General features: G+C 47.3%; 7 protein-coding genes across 7 annotated transcripts; 3 read left to right on the forward strand and 4 right to left on the reverse strand.

Moving 5' to 3' along the window:
- The first annotated feature begins 222 nt into the window (after positions 1–222).
- Positions 223–2,307, forward strand: F5147DRAFT_759270 (uncharacterized protein). Its single transcript, XM_041440438.1, has 10 exons — positions 223–493; positions 552–727; positions 783–828; positions 923–1,087; positions 1,135–1,208; positions 1,257–1,298; positions 1,352–1,535; positions 1,558–1,715; positions 1,834–1,900; positions 1,954–2,307. Exons 2-10 carry the CDS (start codon positions 587–589, stop codon positions 2,100–2,102), a joined length of 1,026 nt encoding a protein of 341 aa, XP_041295948.1. The 5' UTR covers positions 223–493; positions 552–586; the 3' UTR covers positions 2,103–2,307.
- A 1,357-nt stretch (positions 2,308–3,664) lies between these two features.
- On the forward strand, positions 3,665–6,563 carry F5147DRAFT_608215 (P-loop containing nucleoside triphosphate hydrolase protein). Its single transcript, XM_041432378.1, has 12 exons — positions 3,665–3,789; positions 3,841–3,893; positions 3,947–3,981; positions 4,045–4,079; positions 4,133–4,464; positions 4,516–4,623; positions 4,679–4,747; positions 4,796–5,093; positions 5,146–5,511; positions 5,567–5,758; positions 5,815–6,175; positions 6,225–6,563. Exons 1-12 carry the CDS (start codon positions 3,758–3,760, stop codon positions 6,471–6,473), a joined length of 2,130 nt encoding a protein of 709 aa, XP_041295949.1. The 5' UTR covers positions 3,665–3,757; the 3' UTR covers positions 6,474–6,563.
- Positions 6,564–6,703: 140 nt separating this feature from the next.
- F5147DRAFT_835038 (NADP-dependent oxidoreductase domain-containing protein) lies at positions 6,704–8,402 on the reverse strand (the record flags this gene model as incomplete). Its single annotated transcript, XM_041443943.1, has 11 exons — positions 8,342–8,402; positions 8,155–8,293; positions 7,917–8,097; positions 7,774–7,861; positions 7,626–7,717; positions 7,486–7,566; positions 7,312–7,435; positions 7,198–7,264; positions 7,010–7,138; positions 6,911–6,960; positions 6,704–6,860 (listed from the first exon to the last, which is right to left on the reverse strand). The coding sequence occupies exons 3-11, from the start codon at positions 7,942–7,944 to the stop codon at positions 6,704–6,706; spliced, it is 816 nt and encodes a 271-aa protein (XP_041295950.1). The 5' UTR covers positions 7,945–8,097; positions 8,155–8,293; positions 8,342–8,402.
- Positions 8,403–9,500: 1,098 nt separating this feature from the next.
- On the forward strand, positions 9,501–12,789 carry F5147DRAFT_681724 (P-loop containing nucleoside triphosphate hydrolase protein). Its single transcript, XM_041436396.1, has 12 exons — positions 9,501–9,905; positions 9,957–10,009; positions 10,069–10,103; positions 10,164–10,198; positions 10,252–10,586; positions 10,638–10,745; positions 10,801–10,869; positions 10,918–11,215; positions 11,268–11,633; positions 11,689–11,880; positions 11,935–12,397; positions 12,447–12,789. The coding sequence occupies exons 1-12, from the start codon at positions 9,718–9,720 to the stop codon at positions 12,693–12,695; spliced, it is 2,391 nt and encodes a 796-aa protein (XP_041295951.1). The 5' UTR covers positions 9,501–9,717; the 3' UTR covers positions 12,696–12,789.
- Positions 12,790–12,924: 135 nt separating this feature from the next.
- F5147DRAFT_571538 (NADP-dependent oxidoreductase domain-containing protein) lies at positions 12,925–14,071 on the reverse strand (the record flags this gene model as incomplete). The annotated part of the gene is made up of 8 exons (XM_041431052.1): positions 12,925–13,081; positions 13,137–13,186; positions 13,236–13,364; positions 13,439–13,490; positions 13,538–13,661; positions 13,712–13,792; positions 13,852–13,943; positions 13,992–14,071. 8 exons carry the CDS (start codon positions 14,069–14,071, stop codon positions 12,925–12,927), a joined length of 765 nt encoding a protein of 254 aa, XP_041295952.1.
- Positions 14,072–15,623: 1,552 nt separating this feature from the next.
- F5147DRAFT_681743 (lamb YcsF family protein) lies at positions 15,624–17,482 on the reverse strand. The gene is made up of 11 exons (XM_041436397.1): positions 17,293–17,482; positions 17,222–17,242; positions 17,103–17,167; positions 16,927–17,047; positions 16,792–16,872; positions 16,557–16,740; positions 16,454–16,505; positions 16,359–16,398; positions 16,180–16,287; positions 15,917–16,121; positions 15,624–15,853 (listed from the first exon to the last, which is right to left on the reverse strand). The coding sequence occupies exons 1-10, from the start codon at positions 17,335–17,337 to the stop codon at positions 16,050–16,052; spliced, it is 789 nt and encodes a 262-aa protein (XP_041295953.1). The 5' UTR covers positions 17,338–17,482; the 3' UTR covers positions 15,624–15,853; positions 15,917–16,049.
- A 74-nt stretch (positions 17,483–17,556) lies between these two features.
- Positions 17,557–19,987, reverse strand: F5147DRAFT_681746 (uncharacterized protein). Its single transcript, XM_041436398.1, has 10 exons — positions 19,364–19,987; positions 19,268–19,309; positions 19,159–19,215; positions 19,054–19,105; positions 18,951–18,997; positions 18,847–18,901; positions 18,694–18,786; positions 18,189–18,592; positions 17,843–18,139; positions 17,557–17,789 (listed from the first exon to the last, which is right to left on the reverse strand). Exons 1-10 carry the CDS (start codon positions 19,488–19,490, stop codon positions 17,671–17,673), a joined length of 1,293 nt encoding a protein of 430 aa, XP_041295954.1. The 5' UTR covers positions 19,491–19,987; the 3' UTR covers positions 17,557–17,670.
- Positions 19,988–20,096: the final 109 nt, after the last annotated feature.

The following is a 20,096-nucleotide window of genomic DNA, read 5'->3' on the forward strand; positions in this document are numbered from 1 at the left end:
TAGCTGAGTTTCAAAAATATATGCTGCAACATTTTTAGAAGCGTTTTCGCTGAATTCAAATTGAGGCAAGTCAAAAAATACTTGCAAATCGGGCCACGCGGAATGATTAGCAATTTTTTATTGGCTCTCGCCGATTTGCCGCGATTTATTTGAAGATGCTTATTACTATTTGTACATAATATCAGTTTTTCGCTACCGCTGCAGCGGCTGCACGACCCGAACGAAGGAGATAGAGCTCAACGCTCAGTACTCAGTGACAGACCTCACTCGACTCACCGTATTGGTATCACAATTGCATGCACATGCACGCCTCCGTCCAACTCCAAACGTGATTGCGTCCCGGCATACAATCGAATTGCCCCGCTTAACGATCACGGGGTATTGCCTTCTTCCTAAATTTAGCTGGAGTCGTCTTGCAAAGTCACCGTGACAATAATAGTCTCGCCGGGTTCGCCATAATTTTGATCCAACATCACGAACTCAATCTGCTACGGTAACGGATTAAAAACTATTTCTCCTACTGAAGACGACTGAATAGTTGTCGGTTCAAGTATGTGGGCAGTGTGGAAGCATTGAATGAAGCACTATGTCAGCCGTAGCGATGTCAGTGGAGTGTACTTCCGCACTGCAGCAATGCTTCTCAAATGAGTCAAGTGACCCTCTGACATCGGAACAGCTTATCTACCAAGGCGCTCTCCCTTCTCCGCCTTACAATTGTGTCCAACAGGTCTGAGTAACGACCCCTTAGTCTATGGAGTGTACCATCTTACCATATCTCACAGACACATATCATCTCTTCTGATGGTCTCGTTTGCAACTCGGTCGGTGGTGAGTTACACTGAATTCTGCGTTCCGCCTGTAAGCTTCCATGCATGCATGCTCAATTTGTTAACATTACTTAGACATGTTGCAACCAAGATAGTCTATGTTGCGACCTCCTCCCCATTAACTCAACATCCCTCCTCTCGTGACGCGTTCGCAAGCCCAAGTGCAAATAAAAATGTGGCAGCCATCGAGTTTGCTGCGTTCGCAAACGGCCCCACCCATCGAGACGTGGTGGTCGTCACCAACAATTACACTGGCAATCGTTTTAATTTTGTCTAGCTATGGAGCATGCTCGTGCTAAACATGCAGGACTGAAGGTTGTGAGCGTGCTAAATGCGGACGACGTTTTGCCTGTGCACCAGGCCAATCAAGATACGAAGGCTGTGAGATAGTCGGTCTCAGATGTCTCAGAAGAAACATTTGTGTGCAAGGTCCTTGATGCCTATACAACGCCCGGTGGCAAAGGGGCCAGTGTCAGTATTTCTTTATGCTTCTGTCGGTGCTCATGATAAACATCTACTTCAAGCGCCCCAGTCCCACACGTTCACATGCCGAGTGCCTTGGTGACATGCTGGTTGCGCACTTGCATAGCATTGGTATTGCAGTTGGACATTGTCATGTTCCTGGACACGAACTTCATCCAGGTCTTAGTTTAGGCATCATTTACACACACCGACATTCGGTAATGCTCTTCAATTTCACTGCCAATTGTATGACATCAAACCCGTGCAGCTTTTCAACTGGTTGCCGATGGCCACGTTGAGGTAGGACTCGGTTTATACATTGAACCGGGCGTCCGCCGTGCACCGTTGGCTCGCTACCGGGATGTTGTGCCTGGTGGGTTATATGGCGGAGAATGGAGCAGAGCAGAGATCTACGCACGATATTCAGTTAAGATTGTCTTCCAGTATTAACTTCTCTTACATTTCAGGGGCCCGGGCGTGCACGTTTGATGCTGATGAGCCGTGGCTCCACAAACAATGATGTGATTGTGTTTTTCATGATCAGAACAATCTTGACGGTGTATCGCAACTTGAAATTGGAGCAGTAGTAGAAGAAGTTAGGCGCGTTCTTGGTATGTGCATGAAATCATTCCACCAAAGTCCAAAAGTAATTTACATAAATCAGCGTTGCAAAAGATTGTTCCGTCTCGTGTTTACTGCGTTCCATTTATGACCTCGTTGAGCGTGCCTGGATTCTCAATCTCCACTACGAGCGTATCTATGATTCACGAACTTATCGATTCAACTTCCATCTGCATGGCCAGGAAATGCTGAGGGACTACATGTCGCTGCAGGCAACAGCGAAGACGATGTAACCGACTTGCTGACGCTCCGAGTCCTGAATGCTCCAACTGATGCCCATTCCTGGCTTTGTGTACACTCCTGGCCGGCTGTCAGAGCCACCTGCCGAAGATGAAGCGCAGGTGGAGGCCTTACTGCGAACCTTCACTTCTCCTCTAGAATTTCTCAATCCTCATCTGATGGGGGTTCGACTTCGCAGGGTTTGGGTATGTTAGAAGAGAAGGTGAAGAAGAGTATTAGAGGGGCATGTTAAGTTGTGCTGGTCCCTGAGTCAGATACTACGCGATTCGACGCGGTTGTGGGCGATGGTGACCGTGGAGAGACGTTTGCTGGTGGCGCTAAAGGAGTATAGTACACGCTGTTCGCTTGCCTGTGATCCTGGTCAGAATACAGGTATTCTTGCGGCCCTCGACTCTGGGACGCTCGATTAAATGAAGATAGTTCCTGCCGCGTTTGTGAGTAAGGTGGGTAAGATACTGGAAGGGAGATACTGCTGGTGCTCGTGAGTTGGCTACTGATAGCATGACCCAGTTTTTACAGTCTTCTTTACAGCATGATCCAGTGTCCTATCTTCATTAAACGCTGCTCTAACTGCGTTGGGAACACGCATATCCGCTCTTCCGGGAAATAGAACCATCGTTGATGCCCTGGCATCATTTTGTGCTGTGCTTTTGTCAGATGCTCCACTGCAAGATGCTGTCGTGGCTGTGGAAGAAGGTGCAGATCGATCAGAAGACCCGGGGAATGAAGAAACGATCGATAAGGACGGGCATTGTATGTAAGAGGGTTGGTGTTCCTCCTGACCCCGGTGAAGCTTGGGGAGTCGCCAATATCGTGGTTAGTAGGTTTGCAAAGGATATGGTTATAAGCCCATCACTAGTACTAGAAATATCTGGTCACACTGTTTCCCAGGACACGGCTGTGGTCCTGCACGTGACATCATCGCGGGCGCCGCACCCTCACTGGTTGTCCATTGATCCACGCCTTCAAGCTGATGGCCCTCTATATTTGTGGACCTACAAGAGCTAGCGCTCATACGGGACCTCCTGTACGAACCTCCTGTACGAACCTTCTGTATGCGATAGCAATTTTATGTCTTGTACGTGTTCTTTTGTAGGCGATTCTCACCACATCCTTGCCATGTATGGACAGGCTCTGATATCAGAACAACACAATTTGCCGAATAAGTCGTCGCAGATCTCTTCTGGTACATATGAGCCTTACGAAGTTACTTCACATTTGCACAGGGAACAGCAATGTCACCAACAGATAATCATGCGCTGATGCGTTCCTGTATACGGTGTACGAAATTTCTCGAGGCTTTCTCTGATACGTGCAAGTGGTTTACCCTGAATTTCAAGTTGTGGGCGTGATATGCACTGTGCTGTAGCATGCAGGTCCAAGAAGGGGCTGGTCTATAAAATCAGAGGTCATTCAGATGTCGTATGCACCACACTTCCGAGTCTCAGACACAATCTACTACCATGAACACATTTCTCAACAGACGTGGCAGACAAACTACATCGTTAAACGATCCATCTCCTGATACCGCATCCGGTTCCACCAGTCCTCCAGACACGGGAGTTGACATATCATCTACCGACTATGCACATAGGCGTAGAGAGCTCATGAAAATGATGGCTGACCTCAAATCCATGGGGTGGGTGTTTGTGGTTCTGACTGCACAGCTTGCTCATGCGACCTCTTACAGTGCCGAGGCGCTCATCGACTTACCATCCGTAGTCGTCATTGGTGGCCAATCAGGTTTGCGATCGTCTCCTCTTGTAACCACAGTTGTACTCAACCCAATATTTCAGCGGGTAAAAGCTCACTCGTTGAAGCCGTCAGTGGGGTACGTCGACAGACAGTCTGTCCTTTTGTTCCTTGACTCATTATTTGTTCCATTATGATAAAGATCAATGTCCCGCGGGACAGCGGAACATGTACAAGGTGACCCTACCACCATCGGTCACTGCATAGGATGCTCATGCTACTCTATTCAGATGCCCCATGGAATGTACAATGTCTAGTCACGCCACGTCATGGTCCTGCTCTATCACTTTACGATTGAGCTTTGATAGTAGCGGTAAAGACATGGCAAAGACTGTTACAGTGCCCTTTGGTCGAACGATTACTGACAGAAATGAGGTCGAGGTTTGGCTGCGTCGTGCCCAGTCAGCCATTCTCAACCCGAACCTCCCTTCTTCGAGTTTCCACACGAAGACCATCGAGGAACTCAGGAGCACAAAGAACACACTAAAGTTCTCCCGAAACGTGGTGTGTGTCTCCATTGAAGACCCCGATGCGACAGACCTGTCCTTCTATGATCTACCGGGTAAGTATATGTTGATTTGGATTGAGACAATACGATTAATGTGCAATGAAGGTTTGATTCAGAATGAAGAAGCCGAGACTGTTGCCCTCGTGAAAGGTTTGGCGGAACATTACACTAAGAAAAAGAACACCATCATATTGACTACCATTCCCATGAGTGGTACGTGTATAAACTACGAACTCCTTTGTAACCGAATCGATACTCGCCCTCCTAGATGATATGGAAAATCAACAATCCATGAGTCTTGCCAGGGCCGCAGACCCTGACGGAAAGCGAACAATTGGTATGTCGCTCATATTGCAATATGATCAAACAACTCAAATTTGTTCAGGTGTCCTTACTAAACCTGACACGCTCGGTACCGGTGCTATCAACCAACGCAGAAGATGGGTAGAAATCATCGAGGGTCGTTCGGAGGACCATAAATTGAGGCACGGCTTTTACTGTGTGCGTCTTCCTGACGATGCCGAACGCTCGCAACGCCTGTCTCGTGCTGAATTGCAAAGGCGTGCTGCTGAATATTTCGATACAACGTCTCCCTGGAATGGTGTGACCGACCGTCATCGGTTCGGAATTCCAGGTTTTGTTTCGGATGTCAGCCGACTGCTCATCCAGCTGATCGAGGAAGCGTGCGTGGACTTGATAGCTCGCTCGCTATAACAGAACTCACATTGTTTACAGTTTACCACGCCTCAGAGAAGATATCGACAAGCTCCTTGCCCAATGTAACAAGGAACTCGATGGATTACCCCCGCCACTTGCAGATGACCCACAGATCGAGGTTTTGGGACGTGTTAATACATTTTGCGACGTCTTCAAGGGCTATGTGAATGGAAGTCACGAAGACAAACGTCTTGCGCAGCGGAATCGCGCACTCTATGCCATCTTTAAAAGGGATATACGCGGCACTGCTCCTGACTTTAGGCCTCTTGAAAATCCGGAAGATTGTCGTCCACTGGATGATACCGAGGGGAAGATGATTCTTACTGAACGAGATCCTGGAGTGAAAACGATGGGTATATATGAGATCAGCAAAGTTATCCAAGAGTATGTTTTCGTATTTTGTTGTGATATTTGAATGGTAGCTCAATCATTCATCAAGGGCAATTGGATGGGAGCTTCCAAACAACGTACCATATCAAGCAAAGGCGAACCTCATCGCTGGATTCATCAAACTCTGGGTTGCTCCGTCTGAGCGCTGTCTCGCTGGCGTCAATGATGTGCTCGACCAAGTCATTGACACACTCATTGGCATCCATTTTGGACGCTTCAGAGTCCTTGAGGGTTATGTTGGGTAAGGATTGACTTCTTACCGTTATTCCCTTGGCTCAAGCTGTCTTGTGACATCAGTAATTTGATCAGAACTCAGGTTGATATCTGCAAGGCGCTCGCCAAAGAAGCCGTCAAAAAAGCTTTGGATTTGGAAACTACCCCATACTATACTCAAAACACGCACTATCTTCAAACACTCAGCGAAAAATGGCTGGCCTACTATAAGGTAGTTCGCCATGGACCCAAGAATTATCGCGCACCGGTTGCATCTGAGTATCGCGGCGAGTCTCCCCAGTCCAAAGCTTTGAGGGCTCTTGCAGAGGCTGGGTATGCAAATATTAGCATACCAGATCTTGCGCGTCTGTTACCTCCCGACTCGCGCGAGAAAGAGCTAATTGTGATGGCTGATGTTCGGGCTTATTATCACGTTGCCTACAAGGTAAGAGTTGTTTATCGTCTGTGTTTCAAGATGTTTATCCCCCGAGCAGCGCGTTATTGACCATATTCCTCTGACGATCGAGCATGCCCTCCACCATGCCCTGGCGGAACAACTGTCGCAGAGCCTTCTTACGAGCTTGCTGACCGATGTTGCATCTGGGTCCAATTTCTCAGAGCGTATGAACGAGTTGGTCAGCGAAGACCCTTCTATTGCTCAGAAACGAGCATCGCTCTCCACAAGGAAACAACGCCTATCAGACATTCGCCGGAGACTCGTGACTTTCGGCAATAATGTTTAATTGCTGCGAGGGGGTTACGATGTATTTTTGTCTGTTAGACTTCCGTGCAAATATAGATCTTCCGTTTTGTTGACCTCCTGTTGACCTCTGTCGTTGTTACTGTAGTGGTCGTTGTATTTTTCTGCTATGTGCTTGAACGTTGTTATATTACATGCTCGTGAACAAAGCAATCGAGTTCTTTGTTCGTACTGGTACATTGCTACCTAAAACAAGGAGGCAACTCTGACTCCTTAATCGACGTCGACTGGATTCCAGGTAACTGCGCCCTCCTTCCCACGGTCCAACGCGTCAAGCTTTGCCATGTCCGTAGGTTCGATTTCCCAACCAAATACTTGGCCGTTGGATATGATACGTTCTGGTTGCGAGGATTTAGGCAAAGGCACAAATCTGGGTGTAATCAAATGAGAATTTGAGTAGATACTAATCGTGCCACTCACCCTCGTTGCAAAGACCACCTGACAAGAATTTGAGCAGGATCCTTGGAGTACTACAACACATCAAACATCATGACGCAAGTAGATACAATATATAGTCACCTTTGTAGAGAGCTCCTGGATGACTTGGTTATCGAGAGCACCACGGACAAGAGGGGAGTAGGCCTGGACAACGATGTTGTTCTTCCTACAATATTCGACGATGGGTTTTTGCTGGCAGAACGGATGTAACTGATGACAATTTCAGCTTCCTCGTAATGGTCGTATGAGCCAATCGTAGAAATCCTCACCTCTACTTGGTTCACAACAGGCATCTCTAGACCAGCCTCACGAATCTCTTCTATGTGCTTGGCTGAGCTGTGTAACTGTCAGTCGAGAGGGTATCTGTGAGTGATGATACCTACTAATTGGAGACGCCGACAGATTTGATCATCCCGTTCGCCTTGCCGTCCAACAGAGCCCTGTAGGCGGCAAGACGTGCGTCCTTACCTCCAATGGCGCTGTGGGTCAGGTATAAATTATAATACGCTAGTACCTATGTTGTAAGTCATGTAAATTGTTAGAAAGGTAAGACTTGCAAGATCCAAGGTTCGCGATCGAGTCTTTCAAAGCAGCCGTCGTCCCATCGTAGGTGAAATCCTCATGGAAGACCTTCGAAGCTACCGTAACAAAGAGGACCAGATATGTGAGATGTTGATGTCCAGGAGCTTATCCTCACTGATAAAGACGTCTTCGCGCTTAACGCCACTTTTCCCTACCCCAACACCGACTTGAACTTCATTCTCGTAGTACCGGGCCCCATCAATCATTCTGATGATCTAAGTAAGTTTTGAAACTTTGACTGGTCACTGATGTGCAATACCTACCGGTAACCATTTTGAAGGGCAACCCTGCAAGCTTCCGCGCATTCCTCGTTCAGGTAGACACCAAGCCCAATAGCGGGCATGGTGTGGCCTAAACGATTTGCGTTGATAAGATACTACGTGAACCAATGATGACGAAAACTCACCATCAGAGAGTGTAACTGTTTCAACCATGATTTAGAGCTGGATGGTAAAGATAAGGAAAGAGCTGGCTATTTATGCAAGTCCGAAACATACAGCGTGCTTGGGACTGCGCTGGTGAATGTTATATGCACAGTTTACACGGAAGCCAGCCTCTTCATACCGGAGTTGAAATATTGACGCGAACTTCGCGAAAGCAGTTAAGTATGTCAAGCAAGCGAGCCCAACGTGTGACCTGCATACTCAAGGAAGGATTTTCAAGAGTTGGCACTTCCAGTCAGCGTTGACCAGTTAGTCAAGCACTGACTGACGATTGACTGACCCAAGATGTCGACGTCATGTATGGGAATGGTGCCTTACATAAAGCAGCCTAGCGCCGAGCCTATCAAGATGCAATAATCAAATCTGTTGAAGAAGAGAATCAGCTCACGAAGATAACAGGAGAAATGATTTGGCATGTCCGCCGCGCCAAAGATGAACTTCTCCTTCTATGAGTGTCCCACGTCACGCGTCACGAGTCAGCTCGACATGTCACTCGCGCGTATGGCTGCTTACTACCTTATTCGGTTTACAAACCCCGCAGTATGCAAGTAACTTGTTAACGATGTTCCTCCGCCTGCCCGCGCACCTTTCTTTCTTTTCCTCTTAATAATCATAACACCCTTCGTGCCCACACTGCCACTTTGTCCATGTAAGTTTTCTCATTTCTCCTCGTCTTCTAACTTTTAGGAGCCTTCTCAGACTAGTACATCCTATCCTCCCGTATCATCTGACACTGTCACACTCTGCCCTCTCACACAACCTTGCACCCTTCTTGCATTCTCTCGAGACTCGCACCTTCTCGCATTGCTGTCAACTTCACTTTTTCTCTTGTTTGTCCTCCAGTCTGCCGCCTCACCTATTGTGCATCATCGCCTCGTCACCTTCTTTACGTTCAGTACTTGCCCCTCGTATGTTTGTATATCAACTTACATTCACACTCGTTGGCTATAGCCTATAGCCAACTATACCGTGACTCTAGCCACTGTAGCGCAATTTGATGTGCCCATTATTGTGATCAAACGAGAATGCATATAAATTCATGTAGCGGCATGTATTGAACGTCATCCAAACAAAAGTCTACTGAGAGATACAAGACTTGCAGCCTGTTGCATAAAAATCAGTCGCATGCACGGACTTGCAGCGTAGCTCACAAGTCTGTCACTTGTTTATAGGCAATGTAGCAATTGTACACATTGTACCGGCCGTTATGGCCACATGGTTTGCATAGAACGTTTCGTTTCTTTTGTCGATGTTGCGTTTGTCTTAGTCCGTTGGTAGCTGATGATGTTCTCCGTCTGCAAATGTTAGTTTCACTGTTTTGACCTGGCTTCAGAAGTTAGAACGACGGCCGCGGCCGGGAGTCCCAAACATAGACATGAACTTCCTGTATAATTTACTACGTGACCTTTTGCCGGCAATTCTCGTCACTTCCTTGCTGTGTATGCACAGGCTCTGATATCAGAACAACACAACTTGTCCGAATGAGTCGTCGCAGATCTCTTCTGGTTAGCACATATGAGTATTATGATGGTTACTTCATTGCAATAAGGAACAATAATGTCACCATCAGATGATCATGTGCTGGTGCTTCCTGTGCACGGCGGGCGACATTTCTCAGCGCTTTCTCCAATACCTGTGAGTGGCTTACCCTGAACGTTATACACACTGTGCTTCGATAGGCATCTCCAAGAAGGCGCCGAGGCATAAAAACAGAGGTCATTCAGATGTTGTGTGCAACACACTTCCCAGACCCAATCCACTACCATGAACGGATTTCTCAATAAACGCAGACAAACCACATCGTCAGGCGATACGTCTCCTGATATTACATCTCTCCCTTCACTGTCTGGTTCTGTCAGCCCTCCAGATACGGGGGTTGACATATCATCCACTGACTATGCCCAGAGGCGTAGAGAGCTCATGAAAATGATGGCTGACCTCAAATCTATGGGGTGGGTGTTTGTGGATCTGACTATACAGCTTGTTCATGCGACCTCTCACAGTGCTGAGGCGCTCATCGACTTACCATCCGTAGTCGTCATCGGTGGACAATCAGGTTTGTGGTCGCCTCCTCTTGCAACCGCAGCTGTACTCAACCAAATACTAATACTTCAGCGGGAAAAAGCTCACTCGTCGAAGCCGTCAGTGGGGTACGTCGGCAGACAGTTTGTCCTTTTGTCCCTTGACTCATTTTTCCCCTTATGATAAAGATCAATGTCCCGAGGGACAGCGGGACATGTACAAGGTGACCCTACCACCATCGGTCACTGCATAGGATGCTCACGCTACTCTATTCAGATGCCCCATGGAATGTACAATGTCTAGTCACGCCACGTCGTGGTCTTGCTCTATAACTCTACGGATGAGCTTCGATAGTAACGGTCAAGATATGCCAAAGACTAATACGGTGCCCTTTGGCCAAAAAACGATTACCGACAGAAATGAAGTTGAGGTTTGGCTGCGTCGTGCCCAGTCAGCCATTCTCAACCCGAATGTCTCTGCTTCGAGTTTCCACACGAAGACCATCGAGGAACTCAGGAGCGCAAAGAATATGCTAAAGTTCTCCCGAAACGTGGTATGCGTCTCCATTGAAGACCCCGATGCGACAGACCTGTCCTTCTACGATCTACCGGGTAAGTATACGCTGAGCTGGATTGAGATAATACATCTGATGTGTAATGAAGGTTTAATTCAAAATGAAGAAGCCGAGACCGTTGCCCTCGTGAAAGGTTTGGTGGAACATTACACCCAGAAAAAGAACACCATCATATTGACTACCATTCCCATGAGTGGTACGTGTATAAATTGCGAACTCCTTTGTAACCGAATCGATACGCGCCCTCCTAGATGACATGGAAAATCAACAATCCATGAGCCTTGCCAGGGCCGCAGACCCTGACGGAAAGCGAACAATTGGTATGTCGCTCATATTGCAATATGATTAAACGACTCAAATCTGTTCAGGTGTCCTTACTAAACCTGACACGCTCGGTTTCGGTGCTATCAACCAGCGCAGAAGATGGGTAGAAATCATCGAGGGCCGTTCGGAGGATCACAAATTGAGGCACGGCTTTTACTGTGTGCGTCTTCCTGACGATGCCGAACGCTCGCAACGCCTGTCTCGTGCTGAATTGCAAAGGCGTGCTGCTGAATATTTCGATACAACATCTCCCTGGAATGGTGTGACCGACCGTCATCGGTTCGGAATTCCAGGATTTGTCTCCGATGTCAGCCGACTGCTCATCCAGCTGATCGAGGAAGCGTACGTGGACCTTCTAGCTCGCTCGCTATAACAGAACTCACATTGTTTATAGTTTACCACGCCTCAGAGAAGATATCGACAAGCTCCTTGCCCAATGTAACAAGGAATTCGATGCATTACCCCCGCCACTTGCAAATGACCCACAGATCGAGGTTTTGGGACGTGTTAATGCATTCTGCGACGTCTTCAAGAGTTATGTGAACGGCAGTCACGAAGACAAGCGTCTTGCGCAGCGGAATCGTGCTCTCTATGCTATCTTTAAGAGGGATATACGTGGCACTGCTCCCGACTTTAGGCCTTTCGAAAAGCCGGAAGATTATGTTCCACTGGATGATACCGAGGGGAAGATGACTCTTACTGAACGAGATCCTGGAGTGAAAACGATGGGTATATATGAGATCAGCAAAGTCATCCATGAGTATGTTTCTGTGTTTTTCTCTAGTAGCTGGACGGTAGCTCAATCATTCATGAAGGGCAATTGGATGGGAGCTTCCGAACAACGTACCATATCAGGCAAAAGCAAACCTCATCGCTCAATTCATCAAACTATGGGTTGCTCCGTCTGAGCGCTGTCTCGCCGGCGTCAATGATGTGCTCGATCAAGTCATTGACACACTCATTGGCATCCATTTTGGACGCTTCAAAGTTCTCGAGGGTTATGTTGGGTAAGTGTGGACTCCTCACGACCGTTCCATTCGCTCAAGTGTCTTTGATATTAGCGATTTGATTAGGACTCAGGTTGATACCTGCAAGGCGCTCGCCAAAGAAGCTGTCAAAAAAGCTTTGGATTTGGAAAATACTCCATACTATACTCAGAACACGCATTATCTTCAAACACTCGGGGAAAAATGGCTGGCCTACTATAAGGCGGCTCGGAATCAACCTCATAAATACAAAGTTGATCACAAGCCATATGAGGTTTGTAACGTGGCCTATGCCCAGGAAGAGGAATGTGAATATTATCACCCCCACATGGCGTCGGAGCTTCCCCAGTTCGAAGTTTTGAGAGCTGTTGCGGAAAGGTCGGAGACTCCCCAGGACAAAGCTTTGAGAGCTCTTGCGGAGGCGGGGTATACAAATCTTAGCGTATCAGATCTTGCACGTCTGTTACCTCCTGACTCGCGCGAGAAAGAGTTAATTGTGATGGCTGATGTTCGAGCTTACTATCACGTTGCCTACAAGGTGAGTCTCATTTATCATCTGCGCTCCAACTTGTTTATTCTCCGAGCAGCGCATTATTGACAATATTCCTCTGACGATCGAGCATGCCCTCCACCATGCCCTGGCGGAACAACTGTCGCAGAGCCTTTTCACGAGCTTGCTCACCGATGTTGCATCTGGGCATAATTTCTCTGAGCGTATGAACGAGTTGGTCAGCGAAGACCCTTCTGTTGCTCAGAAACGAGCATCACTCTCGACAAGAAAACAACGCCTATCAGACATTCGCCGGAGACTCATGACTTTCGGCAACAATATTTGATTGCTGCGAGGGGGTTACTCGTCTGTTAGACTTCCGTTTCAGGTAGCAATGTCCCAGTACTAAAGAACACTGCTTTGTTCACGAGCATGTAATATAATAACGTTCGAGCACCTAGCAGAAAAACACAATGACCACTATATTAACAACGACAGAGGTCAACAGGAGGTCAACAAGAGGGAATATCTATATTTGCACAAGGATGCAGCCCTGAGGCGGCTGACTAGACTCCTTAATCGACGTCGACTGGATTCCAGGTAACTGCGCCCTCCTTCCCGCGGTCCAACGCGTCAAGCTTTGCCATGTCCGTAGGTTCGATTTCCCAACCAAATACTTGGCCGTTGGATATGATACGCTCGGGCTGCGAGGATTTGGGCAAAGGCACAAATCTGGGTATAATCAAATCAAATAAGAATATAGGCAAATGCCAATCGCGCCGCTTACCCTCGTTGCAAAGACCACCTGACAAGAATTTGAGCAGGATCCTTGAAGTACTACAACACATCAAACATCATGACGCAAGCAGATATAGTATACAGTCACCTTTGTAGAGAGCTCCTGGATGACGGGGTTGTCGAGAGCACCACACACAAGAGGGGAGTAGGCCTGGACAACGATGCCGTTCTTCCTACAATATTCGACGATGGGTTTTTGCTGGCAGAATGGATGTAACTGGTGACAATTTCAGCTTCCTCGTAATGGTTGTGTGAGCCAATCGTGGTAATGCTCGCCTCTATTTGGTTCACGACGGGAATTTCTAGACCAGCCTCACGAATCTCTTCTATGTGCTTTGCCGAACTGTGTAACCGTCAGTCGAGAGGGTATCTGTGAGTGATGATACCTACTAATTGGAGACGCCGATAGATTTGATCATCCCGCTCGCCTTACCGTCCAAAAGAGCTCTGTATGCGGCAAGACGTGCGTCCTTACCTCCAAGAGCGCTGTGGGTCAGGTATAAATCATAATACGCTAGTACCTGTCTTGTAAGCTACATAAATTATGAGGAAGGTAAGACTTACAAGATCCAAGGTTCGCGATCGATTCTTTCAAAGCAGCCGCCGTGCCATCGTAGGTGTAATCCGGATGGTAGACCTTCGAAGCTACCATAATAAAGGGGACCAGGTAGGTGAGAGGTTAATGTCCAGGAGCTTATCCTCACTGATAAAAACGTCTTCGCGCTTAACACCACTTTTCCCTACCCCAACACCAACTTGAACTTCATTCTTGTAGTACCGTGCACTATCAATCATTCTAATGATCTAATTGAGTTTTGAAACTTTGACTGATGTGCAATCCTACCGGTAACCATTTTGAAGGGCAACCCTGCAAGCTTCCGCGCATTCATCGTTTAAGTAGACACCGAGCCCAATAGCGGGCATGGTATGGCCTAAACGATTTGCATTGATAAGATACTACGTGAACCAATGATAACGAAAACTCACCATCAGAGAGTGTAACTGTTTCAACCATGATTTAGATCTGAAGGAGTAAAGATAAGGAAAGAGCTGGCTATTATGGCGTGCCTGTGACTCTGCTTATGAATGTTATACGCACAGTTTACACGGAAGCCAGCCTCTTCCTACCGGAGTTGAAACGTTGACGCGAACTTCGCGAAGGAAGCTAACTATGTCAAGCGAGTGAGCTCAACGTGAGACCTGTATACTGAAGGCTTGAAGGGTTTTCAAGAGTCGGCACTTCCGGTCAGTGCTGACCAAAAATAGTGAGTTAGTCAAGCACTGACTGATCCAAGATGTCATGTATGGGAACGGTGCCTCACATAAAGCAAGTGCCAAGTCTTGTCAAGATGCAATAATCAAATCTGTTGAACAAGAGGAACAGCTCGCGAAGATAACAGGAGAAATAATGCCTGATAACGCTTGTCCGCGTCAAATATGAACTTCTTCCTAAATGAGTGTCCCACGTCAGCTCGACACGCGTATCCCCAATAGTGAGTCGCCTGCGTCACTTTCTAGCCCATCTTGCGACTCGACACTTGGCAGCCTTGGCTTCGCGTATTACCATCCATTCCCTCGGAAACCGGATTTAAACCAGGTCATCCTACACCCCCAAATTCGCCGATGCCGCAGCATAGCGGGCATCGTGAATTGTGATGGACATTTCTCCCTCTGCGATGATCAGATTCACTTGGATGCACATCGACAAGTTTGTGGAATCGCATATAGACCATCTCTGGCCGGAAGATCTATTGCCAGGTGCACGAGTGTAGTAGTGTAAGCATGGTTCATCTTTAATGCTAGTCACTTGTCTTAGACGGCATTTCTCCCGGGCCTGAGAGAAACTATCCTTGAGCAAATAATTCGTCGTCAGATTGTTTCGTTTCGTTATCATCGATATTGCGTTGCGATTCAAATATTCACTGTTCAATATTAATCAATAACAGAAGATATTTTGATGGATCATGTGACGTCCACACAGTTCCAAACAAGTCTCGAACCCTACAACTCAGTCAATGACTCGACTCGACTCACAACTAGTAAAACAAATATAAACGCCCACCAGGTAGCAGAAATTGCTAACGTGCCAAGTTCCTAATCCGAGCCTTCTAGCCTTGCCAAAGCTGAGCGCTGAGGCTTGATAGTGCCAATAAAACCCGCTGGACATCAGCTGGGAAGAAAGCGAACATGATTTCGGTTATGAATCTCCGAAGCTCTTCCGAGCCTTTGATGTGTGACACTCGTGTTCACACACTGCTGGCATCATACGTAGGCTAACGTAGCAGAGTCAACATCCGGCCTTCAAGCTTCAAGCTTGTTCATATGATCAGAATCATGCAAGTATATCAGATTCATAGTACTTACCTGTGATCACTGATAGCCGAGCTGAATCAATGGTACGCCATGACAATTATCCCATAGGGCTCATCCCAGCTTCAAGTTCTTCAAAGTTCAAACTACTACCACCTTTGCTTTTGAAAATTTGTAGACCTCCTTCAAGATGGAAGGCAACTGGGAAACGTTTTTCCCGCGATTACTTCGCAGAGTTACCAAGGATATCTAAGCCTATCTGAGCGCGTGCAGTTCTGCCGCGATGTCCAAGGCTAATTTCCTGCTGTTCTGCTCCAGGACGAAGATGCGAATGAAAATCCGCTTAGACCTGACGATACTGGTGGTTACATCCAGCTCCCGTTTGCGCTACTCCGGGTTAGTTGGAGGAGCAAGTCACTTCAGATGGAGACTTGGATGGCTGACGATAACATCCAACAGCTCGCTCGATCAGAACAAACTATTTGGAATGATACTGTTGGGGTTTGATTCATCTTCGAAAGCTTACAACCTGCACTACATGATAGTCTTCAGTGACTGGAACCCCTCGCACTCGTTCACTAGATTCCTCCGTTCACACATAACCGGCTTCTCTGTTGCTTTCGTCTACCAAAGCTTTCACTGCTCGAGCGATTTCCACCGCACCCTAAAGCCAGTCACATCAGCTTTAAATCAAATGCTCGATTACAAGAAGAGGTGCCCACTGGAGTATCAGAATGGCAGCATATGGAGACCTCGGCGACATTTGCTCCGATGTCGAGCAACTTGCCTCCGACCGTAGAAACTTTATGGAACCTCAGAAGATTTGTTACCTGCGAGATGAGAAAGGATATGAATGAGAGGCTGAACGCTGCGACTGCCATAGGCCAAGGGAGGCATTTACTCGTTGGCGCACGACTTCAATGGGTACTGGATCATGCTTCCTGGAGTCCAAGACACAGGTGAATCAAAGTAGCAAGCAATAGCAGATGAACTAACTTCGTTATCAACAATTTCCCCTCATCATTGTAATCAAGGTCAGCAAACCACTCTAAACTTTTCTCGTTACTCAGTCATGCAAATCAGTACAGCAGTGACTAACCTGCAATGAACGGCACGCCCAGTTCTTCTGCAGCTTGTTGATGAGCTGTTCCAGCAAGCCCCATAAATGCTACACCTTGAGGACTGGCCGCGCTAGATTTGAAGATTTTTGTGACACCAACGACTGCCCGTGCAAGGTCGATAGAGCGTGCTGTCTGACCATAGACAGAGCCGTGGGGTTTTATCTATGGCTATCTCAGCCACTGGACCGTGGAAATCGATATGGAAAACCGTACGTGATTCATTGGAAGGCCGTAGCGTTTCAAAAACCCGTCCAATGCACCTACCTGATAGATGAAGCAGGACTCTAACTCGTCCTGCCAAGTCGTGAACGTTTTAATGCATTTACATTGACTGATGATATTGCTCACCGGCTCAATTGCCATCTCGCGACGCCCAAAACCTTGTAAATCAGGCAAGGAAGGGTGGGCCCCAACGAGGACGTTGTTGGACTTAGCGAGTGCAACTGTCTTGTTCATGACTGAGAAGTCGCTGAGAAGATTTGTTAACACAAATAAGTGGCCAAAGTTGATAAGCGGGACTCAACGAAGCATGAAATCCACAGGCGACATTTGCCAAATGGATTGTCTTCATAAGACCTTCGTCGTCTCCCTGTTTGGTACTCTCTTGAAACAAATGAGACGATGTTTATCCTGCAATGCATACCATAGTGTACAGCGAGAAGCCCTTGTGTAATGTTGACGTGATGAACGGCTACTTATAATGACATGACCTACCTCCCCCATATCACAGTTTACGGTAGCTTTCAATGGTTTGCTCATCGTATATATGTTTCGCGTAGTGTCCGTCCGTAAAGCCAGCGTTCACTGAGGGCAAATGGCAACTTGAAGACAATGTCGCCGATAAGCTGGATATCCTGAAAGTACTGCCAATAATTAAAAGCAGGTGACCTTATGAGTCCCGAAGACCTCGGCCCGCGGTTGCACATGCTGGTGGCTGCGCCCACGACAGTGTGAAGTAGACAACACAAGATAAAATTGGTTCTCATCTGTATCAATGACATGCGAGCTGTCGTATATAAGCATCACATGAGCAACTGTGACTATGTCCGGAACGATGAACAACATCAATGCATAGTGTTACACCTCATTTGCTCAGCTATCACTACTCCACCTGGATGCTATTTTCTCTTGCGGAACCCCTGTTGTACTTTCCCGGCGTGTTTCATCGTTCGGCCACACAGTCTGAACAGTTTGGTCTAATAGTACTTGATCTATATGACTGCATGGTGAGTATAATGAGTATAACATCACGAAGCAAAGCTACCTTCACCAGGGTCTGAGTTGCTTGGCCGCGCATTTCTAGACACCCAAGATGAATTATACGCAGGCGGAAGCCTTTCTGCAGGCGCGTCATGGGGGGGAATCAACGTGCCGGCATCATCTTCTCGAATGTATGGCACCACTTCAGAGAAATCGTCATTCCCAAGATATGATGGGCCAATTGACGGGTTCAAGGACTGGACCCGTTCGGGGCTCAAAGAATGTACCACCGGGAGAGAAGACTCCCTAGACTCGTGATGGCGCCGGACAGGACTTGAACTGCTGTATCTTTGAGTGGCTACTAGGGAATGTTGTGAGTGCGTGAGTGAACACATGAAGAGTACAAGCACCTGGTTCAGCATCCGTAAAGGACGCTCCATAGACAGGCTGGACACCATATGATTGTCCCAGAAACACGGATGGCGTATCCTGGATCATGCGAGGCCGTTTACTTCGTCTGTAACAGTAAACACCACCGAGCACTGCAATTATGGCGAGCGCGGCGCCACCCACTGCACCACCGATGATGGCTGTCCGTGAAGTAGAAGTAGACGAAGCCGCTGAATTAGCATTCCCAGAGCTGGAATGCAATGCTGCAGAAAAAATACTAGTGATAGTGGGAGAGCCACCTGCGGTAGGGGCCGTTGTAGATGTGGGGAGGGATGCTGAAGGTGAGACTTGGTTCGGGCAAACCGTGAAAGTATTGTTGTTGTTTATCGCCTGCTGTTCTACTGCATAATCCGCTGTCCATCGACTAGGCTATCGTGAGGAACGAACTACTGTCTCCTTCGATATTTGACTCACTAGAACCTAGCTCAGGGTCAGAAAAGTACTGTGTGCGTTAAATAGACTTACCAAGATCCATCAGACCAAAAGGTTCTATTGTATATGAAGTTATCGATCTTGATGTTCTCATTGCACACAGCCTGTTGAATATCTACTGGAAGCCTAAATTATACCACGCGGTATTGTGAGTGGGTGCCTTGCCTTCATTCTCAGTTTACTCACGAGTAATTGGTGCTAGTACCACAGGTAGCAAGGTAAGTAGTGTATGTTCCAGGAGCTGCAGAACAAGTGAGTCGTTGTGTTGAAACAGATTTAACTCGTATTACCTGCATCAATTCCAGCTACATTGCCTGCAACAGCATCTTCCTGGCAACTACATGTTTGGATAACTGTTATTAGCGGGCCATGAAAAAGAAGAATATGAATTACTTCATGCAGAGCATGCTCAACACAAATGCAACAGAATTGCAGCAGCAATCCGCTAATCATTAGTTCAGCGAACGTAGTGGATTGGCGCGATGAGAAAGGACCTACAAACTTGATCATCGCAACGGTCACCGGGGGTGGTTGGGTTGAAATTGCCCACCAAATCTGTTTGTCATGCGTGTCAGTGCATGCCAAAGAAAGGCTTGGAGACACCCACAAGCACTGTTGCATATTTGTCGAAGCCGCTGGTATGTCGTGCCTAACTTATTGGTAATTTGCCATCGGAATCACTCCAAATGTTGTATGGACTTACAAGGTGTTTCACCAACCGCGGTTGTGTACCAATCCAGTTGACTGCTAAGACATGTCGTGTTACCAGCTGCTAAAACAACAACTGCATGATATAGAAGTAAGGGGGCAACCCATGCAAGTCTCTGCATGGTCGACAGTCTATGTGGTGCCCACAGTATTGAGGTGCGTGAGGGGAAAGGGTAGATGGTTGGCTTGACACTGGGGCATTAACTTAATAACTGTCCATCAATGACGGCAGTGCGGCGGAGGCTCTTCTCAGTATCAAAGTTGGAAGTACTTGAGCCTCTCGGCGACGAAGTACCGGCCACAGGCAACAATCAAGTTAAATTGATCGGAGTACAAGCAAGTTGCAACCAATACGTACAGCCGTGGCAAAGGTTTGGTGGCCACTCCTTGTCGTTTTTCTCCCCGGCTTGGCTATGTGACTCATCGATCGACATTTAGTACTGCTGCGAGACCTTTGCGAGGCCCACGATGTTCGACTGGTAGTAGGTCACGGTATAGTTATACTAGTAAGAATTAATTTTGGTCCCTGCTTCTAAGAATAACACCAAAAATTCACACCCAAACTTACAGAGACTTGAGCCAAGCGTTCTATGGAGCTATACTACTTGAACACATGATGTCAGTCACGATGTGCATGGCTTTGGCCCTTATCAGACTCAATTCAGACGTCTCTTCTGACAGGCTGATATATATACCAATGCCTGGAATCATGGTACGAAGAGAAGCCC

Source organism: Suillus discolor, assembly GCF_016758755.1.
Source record: "Suillus discolor strain FC423 chromosome Unknown F5147scaffold_12, whole genome shotgun sequence".
NCBI classification, from domain to species: Eukaryota; Fungi; Basidiomycota; class Agaricomycetes; order Boletales; family Suillaceae; genus Suillus; species Suillus discolor.

What these genes read in the sequence shown, in the direction of transcription:
- F5147DRAFT_759270 (XM_041440438.1), top strand. Translation starts at nt 587, where the DNA reads ATGTCAGCCGTAGCGATGTCAGTGGAGTGTACTTCCGCACTGCAGCAA. An exon ending in CCGGTGGCAAAGGGGCCAGT is followed by an intron (nt 1,299 to 1,351) that starts GTCAGTATTTCT and finishes ATCTACTTCAAG; the next exon opens with CGCCCCAGTCCCACACGTTC. An exon ending in AGAAGTTAGGCGCGTTCTTG is followed by an intron (nt 1,901 to 1,953) that starts GTATGTGCATGA and finishes TACATAAATCAG; the next exon opens with CGTTGCAAAAGATTGTTCCG.
- F5147DRAFT_608215 (XM_041432378.1), top strand. Translation starts at nt 3,758, where the DNA reads ATGAAAATGATGGCTGACCTCAAATCCATGGG. An exon ending in GTCCTTCTATGATCTACCGG is followed by an intron (nt 4,465 to 4,515) that starts GTAAGTATATGT and finishes TGTGCAATGAAG; the next exon opens with GTTTGATTCAGAATGAAGAA. An exon ending in ATCAGCAAAGTTATCCAAGA is followed by an intron (nt 5,512 to 5,566) that starts GTATGTTTTCGT and finishes TCATTCATCAAG; the next exon opens with GGCAATTGGATGGGAGCTTC.
- F5147DRAFT_681724 (XM_041436396.1), top strand. Translation starts at nt 9,718, where the DNA reads ATGAACGGATTTCTCAATAAACGCAGACAAACCACATCGTCAGGCGAT. An exon ending in GCTGACCTCAAATCTATGGG is followed by an intron (nt 9,906 to 9,956) that starts GTGGGTGTTTGT and finishes GACCTCTCACAG; the next exon opens with TGCTGAGGCGCTCATCGACT. An exon ending in GACTACCATTCCCATGAGTG is followed by an intron (nt 10,746 to 10,800) that starts GTACGTGTATAA and finishes GCGCCCTCCTAG; the next exon opens with ATGACATGGAAAATCAACAA.
- F5147DRAFT_681743 (XM_041436397.1), bottom strand. Translation starts at nt 17,337, where the DNA reads ATGAGCAAACCATTGAAAGCTACCGTAAACTGTGATATGGGGGAG. An exon ending in TTGAAGTCGTGCGCCAACGA is followed by an intron (nt 16,288 to 16,358) that starts GTAAATGCCTCC and finishes CTCATCTCGCAG; the next exon opens with GTAACAAATCTTCTGAGGTT. An exon ending in GCTGCCATTCTGATACTCCA is followed by an intron (nt 16,122 to 16,179) that starts GTGGGCACCTCT and finishes GACTGGCTTTAG; the next exon opens with GGTGCGGTGGAAATCGCTCG.
- F5147DRAFT_681746 (XM_041436398.1), bottom strand. Translation starts at nt 19,490, where the DNA reads ATGCAGAGACTTGCATGGGTTGCCCCCTTACTTCTATATCATGCAGTT. An exon ending in TTTTGGTCTGATGGATCTTG is followed by an intron (nt 18,593 to 18,693) that starts GTAAGTCTATTT and finishes ACGATAGCCTAG; the next exon opens with TCGATGGACAGCGGATTATG. An exon ending in CTTTACGGATGCTGAACCAG is followed by an intron (nt 18,140 to 18,188) that starts GTGCTTGTACTC and finishes AACATTCCCTAG; the next exon opens with TAGCCACTCAAAGATACAGC.